The sequence below is a fragment of the Corythoichthys intestinalis genome, chromosome 2 (genome assembly GCF_030265065.1).
Source record: "Corythoichthys intestinalis isolate RoL2023-P3 chromosome 2, ASM3026506v1, whole genome shotgun sequence".
Classification (NCBI taxonomy): domain Eukaryota; kingdom Metazoa; phylum Chordata; class Actinopteri; order Syngnathiformes; family Syngnathidae; genus Corythoichthys; species Corythoichthys intestinalis.
The window spans coordinates 61,481,927-61,491,069 of NC_080396.1; the positions used below are offsets into that span (position 1 = coordinate 61,481,927).

At 38.5% G+C, this 9,143-nt stretch overlaps 1 protein-coding gene across 5 annotated transcripts in view; it reads left to right on the forward strand.

The window, feature by feature from the left end:
• The window catches only part of snphb (syntaphilin b), a 34,316-nt gene that overhangs the window by 15,152 nt on the left and 10,021 nt on the right, over positions 1-9,143 (forward strand). For 3 of the 5 annotated variants that reach the window (XM_057830507.1, XM_057830506.1, XM_057830508.1), the window contains 3 exons: positions 7,244-7,414; positions 8,161-8,268; positions 8,895-9,044. In XM_057830507.1, coding sequence (XP_057686490.1) covers positions 7,244-7,414; positions 8,161-8,268; positions 8,895-9,044 — 429 coding nt within the window. The remainder of the gene's footprint in view (positions 1-7,243; positions 7,415-8,160; positions 8,269-8,894; positions 9,045-9,143) is intronic. The other 2 variants (XM_057830509.1, XM_057830510.1) reach the window with 1 other exon arrangement.

A 9,143-nucleotide genomic window follows, 5' to 3' on the forward strand; every position in this document is an offset into this window, starting at 1 on the left:
CTGCATATGCTTTTGTAAATGGTAAGTTCTTAGTTCATATCTCCAGTATTACAGATCTAAGGATGCCTAGAAAGCTAACGACATCCTCGGTCGCCAATGTTTCCAGAGAGCAGTCTGATGAATTATTAAACATGGATCTGTTTGAATTTCCACTAATATCAATTCTTTAAAGTCAGAGTTAATGGGAATGAGCCTACATGTACTTGCTTATGAAAAATTAATATATATGTAAATATATTATAAAAGTAATAGAAGATGGAAAAAATATTGTAATGCATTAATGGTGCAATCTGGTGGGCCTTCAATGAATGTGCATGGAAAACATTTTACAAGATTGCAAACCCCAATTCCATTTAGGTCTGCAAGGGATAAAACAGAATATGATGACTTGCAAACCCTTTCAATCTATTATAAAAATGGTTAGTTTTATCCTGTTTGAACTAGACCTGTGCCGATTACCAGTTTCAAGGTTTACCGTGGTATGAAAACGTCAAGGTTTCAAAACCGCAAAAATGTTCCGTCATACCATCCCTAAGGTATTAGCTATTTTTTAAGTCCCAAAAATGCATGGAGAAATCCTTCGCTTGCAGCTGCAAGGCCCAACCCTCCCCCAAAGGTTGTTGCTCAGTGTCAGTAAGTCAGCTGTGCTACACAATAGCCGGAGGAGGTGAAACTCCTGAACTTTTTTCCTCCATCAAAAAAAATGAAATCACTGGTATTGTTAGGGTGTGCTGGGAATTGGACCCCCAAAGCAGACAAGGGAGAAGGTAGAAATTATTTACAAGGTTTATTGTTAGGTGCGCGCAGATGGTCACAGCAGCGTACGTGCACATCGGGTGGTAGCTGGCAAGCGTACACGTGAGATCAGGCAACGGTGAAGGTCAGGGAGCAAGCACGGGAAATCCTGGGACGGAACAAAGGTCAGATTAGCCGGGTGTAAATATGTCGGTAAATGCCTGAGTGGTGGACGTGACTGACGGGAATGCCAAAAAAGTTGGTCTGGCGACGGGCGGCAACGACGATCATGCTTTTGTAGGCAGCTGATTTTGATGGCTCGCAGCTGTCGCTGTTTCCCCCCGTCTGGTCACCAGCCTGCAATCAGGGAGCCCTTACAGGTATGGCAATACTTCGGCTTCAGAAATATTTACAAATGGTCGCGGCTTAAAGGATGAGGGCCAACCGATATGTAAAACATGTTTGCGGAGGGTGGCTGCAGAGGAGGCAATACCTCCAATAGGGTTTTGCATTTATACAAAATTAAAGGGTACACTGTAAATAATTTCAGTGAAAAATCACAGTAAAGAGCTGGCAGCAGGGTTGACATTTTTATACTGTTATTGTACAGTCTTGATAATGTAAAATTGCTTTACAGTAGTATGTAATCCAGAAAAACGGTAGTGTTCTGTATTTCTAGAATTTACAGTAAAAATCTGGATACAGGGTTGACATTTATAGACTGTTATTGTACAGTCCTGATAATGTAAAATTGCTTTACAGTAGTAGTCTATAATCCAGGAAAAACTGTATATTTCTGTAATACTGGAATTCACAGTAAAGAGCTGGCAACTGAGGAGCTGCAGTATGGTGTGTTTTTAACGATATACTGTGTTTTAATTGTATTATTTGGGAAAATGACTTTACAGTCTATGAATGCATTTATTTTCGTCTCGAACAGAAAAAAATGTCAGGTACGAGACAGGAGAACAGGTTTTATTTCATTGTGTTGGCAGGCAGTGAAAACGGACAGGAACTAGAGAGATGGTGCAGTCTGGTCGTGCAGGTCAGGCTGAGCAGGCTGGAGATCTGGCGTAATCGGGTCAAGCAGGACAGGCTGAGGAGGTTGATCGGGCTGGAGATCTGACGTAGTCGGGTCAAGCAGGACAAGTTGGGTCAGATGTGGTGATCAGTCAAGTACGGACGACGAGCAGGAGTGTGCTGAATCATTGACGAACTGATAGTGACTTAGGGAGGCCGTGCTTTAAATGCACAGCTGGTAACAAGTTGCAGGTGGCGGTAATTAGGAGTGATTGGAAGATGAACTCCCTGATAGTTCTTCAACATGAAGAAGCAAGAGTTTGTAAAAAAAAAAAATTGAAGCAAAAAATCACTGGTCTAATTTACTCCAAATGTAAACATTGGTCTCATGTGTAACGTGGGGACAAAGTTTGTCGCAACCAGTGACGTTCCCAAAGTTAAATCTTCGGTTATGAGTGCCCACATGATAGCGCCACAAACGCAGAATACGCACTTCTTCACTACTCGAGATTTTAAGAACCCTGTTTTAAGTCTGCGTGTGGATGATAGGCCAAACTGTAGAAAAAGTTCTCTTTGCCACATACCCTGCTACGTGTAGACATTGGCTGCGTTCTGGTGACGGCGGAGCACGTTGCTCTGTAATTCACTGCCATACAACTAGATGGGTGTGGCTGTGTATTTGTATGGTTTTGGAGGACTCTTGTCGAATTCCTTTAGTTTTCCTTAGGTCAGGGGTGGCCAACCCTGGTCCTCGAGAGCCGCAATCCAGCTTGTTTTCCATGTCTCCGTCCTTTAACACACCTGAATCAAATGATCAGCTCATCAGGAAGCTCTGCAGTTGCCTGATAACAATCCTGATAATTTGATTCAGGTGTGTTGGAGGAGGGAAACGTGGAAAATAAGCTGGATTGCGGCTCTCGAGGACCAGGGTTGGCCACCCCTGCCTTAGGTCAATGACAGCCATGGCAATGGAGATGGAACGTGTGTATTTGCAGCTGCAGCTAATCAAAATTGAACAACAATTGTTGCCAATACAATGTTGAAGCGGCGTTTGCGAATGTTTGAAAACGATGTTGTTGTTGTGCTGAACCGGAAATAACGTTCTGAGCGGACTTATCAGAGTCCTTCGACGTTCACATCACACATGTTGACGTGATGTGTAGTCAGGACTATTTGGAGGTGCATGCCAGGCTATGGCGTAGGGTCATAATCGGGTCTGCGTTAACAGCGTAGGTCCACCGTCACCGCTGCGCAGAAGCATAAATCAGCCTTCAGGGTGATAGAATACTCCTACAATTAGTGGAAAAGGGCCAGTTTAGATCAGAGTGGGGATACAACAATATGCATATAACATATGAGTAGAATAGAATAGAGGCGACGTCAAATAATATAATAATATAGCCTATAGGCCAACAAAACATTCAATCTGTTGTATGTGTCGATGCATGTGTGTTGTAGTCTGAGGCTCAAATCCCATATATCATCTGCTACAGCTAACGCTAATGCATTTAGCTAACATTTGCGAAATTAAACAAACGTACATCAAATCTTAAAACTACTAATAAATGTAATAAATAAAAAAAATATGAATTTAAAAATAGTTTAAAAATAAATTTTATCGTATTATAACTCCGCTGTTGAATACATAAGAGACACTCGTATTTTGCCTTTTTAACCGCTCACCGGCAAACTTTTATTGATTTCCCCAAAACGTTCACTCAGCATCTTTTGCAAAACAGTAAAAAAACTGCCCTCTACAGGCACTCCAGAGGAATACACATCATTATTACATATCGGTGGCCAGCAATCCGCTGAACATTATTTTGATATCAAAATTAGTGTGTCTAGCGGTGGTAAGATGTGTTTGTCTATTTGCCTATAGCAACAGTGTTGAGAAAGAGAGTGTGTGTATCATGTAAACATGATACGTGTCATATACACATGCTTTTAATGTAAAATAATGTAGATGTTTTTGTTCTGATGGTAATGCTGTTGAGCTGTGGCTGTGGGTTTAGGCTCACTTAAAGGACTGCATTTATTTTAATTTTACTTGGAACATTGTTTTTTTTTTTAATTATTTTATTTATTCATTTTAACTTAACATTATACTTATGTTCCAATTTGCTCGTATATTTTAAACAATAAAAATCCTGTTCAATGGAAAAAGTTTTTTTTTCTTAACCCGGATATCTCTAAAACATTTTAGAGCTGTAATTGCAATATCGTGATACCGTCAAACCATGTTATTTTGGCTCAAGGTTATCATACCATCAGTATATCATTCCGGCACATGCCTAGTTTAAACTGATGAACCCCTCATGACTAGGTATTACATTTTCCCCAAAAAAATATTTTGTCACTAATGTTGTAACAGTTCACTCGATTGATTCCTGCAGGCAGGTGTTAAATTCCCACCCAATGACTTTGTGATTGTGATTTTGAAATATTGTATGTAAAAAATGGCAACCAGGTGAGGGTGTAGTCGGCCTTTCACCCAAGGTCAGTTGGTATTGGCTAATGTGTGACCCTAAATAAGAGCTATAGAAAATATAAATTGATAATTTTGTATATTACGCACCCTTTATACACGTTTGTCTAGGTTTTCTGGGGAGTTTTTCCTGCTTGTGTCAACACTGCTCTCTGAACATGCTGTGCATCACTTGAGAACATAGTGACTTAACCTCGATGTCCTGACGAGGAACAATTAGATCAGGCCTCTTTGCTCAGAGAAAGCGCTTAGATATCACGTCGCTTGAGTACACTCAATGTCTGAGTGAATCTTGATATTTAGCCTAGCCATGTCCATAAAAACACTCATTTTCAAAGTACCTGTATATATTTTACAGCAAACAATGATATCTGGCATCAAAAAGGTTCATCTTGTTTATATATCATTTGTCAACATTATATAAAGCTTTGAGCTCGGGTACTGACCTACGTATACAACCTACATTCAAATTTTTGTCCTGTTAAGTTGTATAAACTTATTCTCAGTAGTCCATTTTCTTCATTCCATAGCATTTCTTTTGGCCGGACTGGTTTCACTTCATGTATGTGGTTGTTTTTTTGGTTTTTTTTCTTTGTCCGTCAGGGCTCTCAGAATCAGTATTGTTCTATAAATTAGCAAAGGGGCAGTTTATTCAACCAGTCAAAAAGTTTCAAATTTGACTCGACTCATTTTCTTCTCTCTGACATGCAAACCATGTCTGTAGTGATGTGCACACGATTGTTCTGATGATCTTCATCACTTAACACATGTCTCAATACTTTTGTTTTTTAGAGTTGCCATATTGCAACACTGATGTGTGACGCAATGGTTGAAAAGGGCCAATGCCTGTGAAACATTGTGTTCGACAGGGACAATCCTGATCATTTAGCATCTCAATGATTTGGACAGTGTGAAAATAATGAATGAATAATATTACCAATCGATTTCATGAATATAGATTTTAAAAGCATACATGGTCTGTGTATATTTCATTATTTTCACTTGTGTAGAACTTGCGAATTGGCTTGAGACTTGTCAGTTTGACTTGATGTGAGACTTATTGGTTATATATTTATAAATATTTGATATAAGGCAGAAAACACTCAGGTGACTTGAAGTTCTGCTCTGAGACCCCCTATTGTCTGAGACCCCCTATTTGGCCAAATTTTAAAATCGTTCTATATGCATGTGTGATACACCATTTGAAAGATTAAATCTCAATTTTTGGGGGGGAAGAAAAATTTTGAATACGAGGACATTTTAAGTCTGATCACGTCATTTTCAAAGTATTGGAATCGGCAAAAAAATATCGGCCATGCCTTTTTTTAAATTTATATATATTTTTTAATTAAATCGTTTTCTAATTGTATTTAACTTTACAGACATAATATGTTACACTCATCCAGAGTCTTTAGTTTAGGCTTAAGGTAGGGTTATCAAATTTATCCCGATAATGGCGGCAACTGATTTTTTAAAAAATGTGTCACGTTAAAATATTTAATGCAATTAATGCATGCGCTGCACGATCCTCTCACTCATTGTCGCGCTCAATCTGTAATGACACCATTTCACCTATTTAGAGAGATAAAAGGCAGCGCAAAATGAGTAGAGTGAATTTTGGCAGCCTTTGGAGTTTTTTTTTAATTGGCTAAAGCATGCGATCCCTCTCCCTATGATTAGAAATAGTATGGGAAGCAATGTGGGGAAGCAAGGTGACAATTGATCTTTGTCTTAACACCTTATGTTATTTCCCAACGCAGAGAAGATATATCAATTGGTGGCACTACGCACAGTCATGGTTCCACTTCCCATCATGCATTTGGGATGGCCACAGTATCATTTACTGAAAGCTCAACAAATACACTAGATGGCAATATTTAGTAACAATATACAAAGTCACTAGTCTTTCTATCCGTGGATCCCTCTCGCAGAAAGAATGTTAATAATGTAAATGCCATCTTGAGGATTTATTGTCATATTAAACAAACACAGTACTTATGTACTGTATGTTGAATGTATTTATTCGTCCGAGTTTTATTCATTTTTTTCTTAATGCATTGCCAAAATGTATATGACCGGGAAAAATTATCGGGAATGATTGGAATTGAATCGGGAGCAAAAAAAGCAATCGGATCGGGAAATATCGGGATCGGCAGATACTCAAACTAAAACAATCAGGATCGGATCGGGAGCAAAAAAACATGATCGGAACAACCCTAAAATATATATGAATGAACACATGTGGAATTATGTACAGTACATAGCACAAAAGGTGAAATAACTAAAAACATGTATAATATTCTAGTATCTTTAAAGTAGCCACCCTTTGCTCTGATTACTTTTTTGCACACTCTTGCCATTCTCTTGATGAGCTTCTCGAGGGAGTCACCTAAAATGTTTTTTTGAATTCACAGGTATGTCTTTTCAGGGTTGATTAGTGGAATTTATTGCTTTATCAATGGGTTTGGGACTTTGATTTATGTTGCATTGAACGAGGTGTGTCCAAACTTTTGGCCTGTACTGTATACTGTATACTGTAATTATAATCAAATACTTATTATCAATGAGAGTTACTTGTGGCTTGCAAAACAATGACTTTCTCCCACCTCTGCTTGTTACCAAGATTACGTAAACTCTATAAAGATTTCCACAACTCATATACTACAGAAGAAAATATAACATTTTGGTGTAATTGTATGTAGCCTATAAAGGTGAATGTCAATAATATTTTCACAGTAAGCCTTTAGTTGACTTGTATTGGGTACAATTAGGAAGTATTTTGTAATCTATGACTGCCTCCTGCAGGACTGATTTGGCATGCCTGTTTTCACATAATTCTTTTTCCTATAGATTTTAGTCTAAAGAACTGTAGTGAGCATGAGACGAATTAAACTGTTGTGGACAAACACAAATGGACACCCCATATGAATCATTGTGTTAGTAGTATAGTCCAGTGTTCTGTGTGACCTAACACATTGTTATCTCTGCATGGTGTGTCAGGTTTGACTATTGCAGGTTCATAGAGCTAGACTACGTTCCCATGGAGACAGGTTATATGGTGTCAATGCGCCCGACTAAAGGCTATGCATCCACTACAAAAGGACACACTTCAACGAAGTCTCCGGACCGTTATAGCCGTCCAACAAACTCCCCCTCTATCCCTCGCTCCCGGTCTGTCCAGCACACTTTCATCTGTGGTCCACACTCTGCAGCATGGGAATGATGTTTCACTCCATCCTGGATGTTTCACTGTGTTGTTTCACATTAGTGGAAAGTGTTTTTGCAACCTGAGCTGTTTTTACTTTCATTTGCAACCCTTACATATTGATTTTAAACTACAGTGGACCCTCGGAAACTTGAAGGCATCTGAGGCCAAGTACCTCAAAGGTTTCATAGGGCAAAAACTATTCAAAAGTCCAAGATTGGGTATTTGGATTTAGAAGTGAAAGGCTCAAAGAAAACAAGAATAACACTGATAGGAGGGGGGAAAAGGTCAAACCTGGAACTAATTATTTACTTTCTATGCACTTATTTATGGGTAAATAACCAATTTCTTCTTGCAGTACACCATGTTTCACAACTGAGTGTCCAGTGTATTCATCTGAGAAATCTTGTGCCCATATCGGTACATACTGGCTTTTTTACACAGCAAATGAATCTCATTTTGTCATTGTTAAATGCTATTTTGTGGCAACACTCCAGCTTATGTAAAGTACATATATGTACCGTAATGTTTTTGATGCAATTGTGCAATTGTGTTTTTTTGGGCATGCGCACATACTTGTCACTTGTTCTTTTTAGTCACCAATTCACATAGATGATGGTTATGTGGTTATCTGGAAGTTCATTTTTTATTTTATTTTATTTTATTTTATTTTATCTTTTAACAACATCTCTGCTCTTCCTTTTTAAACCAGGCGGTCCCCTGCAGGCCCCAGTAACAGAGATCCTTATGGCAATGCATCTCTCAGTAGCAGTAGCAACTCAGGCTCTTGTAAAGGCAGTGACTGCAGTCCAACCAAGGGGTAGGAAGATTTATTTTTAAACAAAGAAAATTGTACAACTGTACACCCTGAACTAATTTTCAAAAATTTAAGCGTGGTCAGTTGCAAGGGATTTCTTGGGGCAAACGCACGGACCTCACGAAGTTTTGATTTGCTTTGCGGACTCATAAAATTATATTTTAAAAAAAGATAATATTCCTTTTCAAACATTTTAAAGTTTACATTAAAAAACAAAGAACACCAATTCAGCATGCTCTCCTACGAGGCACTTTTTTGCTCTCGCAATCTGCAAAGACTTAACGAAAGACGGTATATATTCAATAAAGGGGTTAAATTCTTACATATAATAGGTCTAACACTACCTAATATTGTAAAAATTGTTCTTATTTTGGCACAAAAAGGACCAGATTTTAAGCCAGTACGAGAATGAGAACTAGTCAGAAATGAACAGAACATTTTTTTTCTAACAGTTTAAAAAATTTTTGATCTTCAGCAAAATGTTCAAACATTTATGTTCTTGATTGACGGGCGACCAAAAAACAATAAATGCTTGCTCAGAATTTGAACTTCAAAACAAACAGAACTCACAACTTTAAATCAAACCTGCAAATATATCACGTTTGTTTTCCTGCACTTGTGCTCAACAGACGTCACCAGAAGTACATATCATGTACAGACAACCATGGTATCAGGCCCCCACCACCAGAGCAGTACCTCACACCTCTGCAGCAGAAAGAGGTGTGTATCCGTCACCTGCGGGCAAAGCTAAAAGAAACCATCAACACACTGCAAAACAGGTTAGCATTAACAATTTACCTTAGGTTCTTTATTTCTACCTTTACTCTCTAAGCGCACTCTTATTTTTGTGGTGAATTTATACCATTTTACCTTCTTAG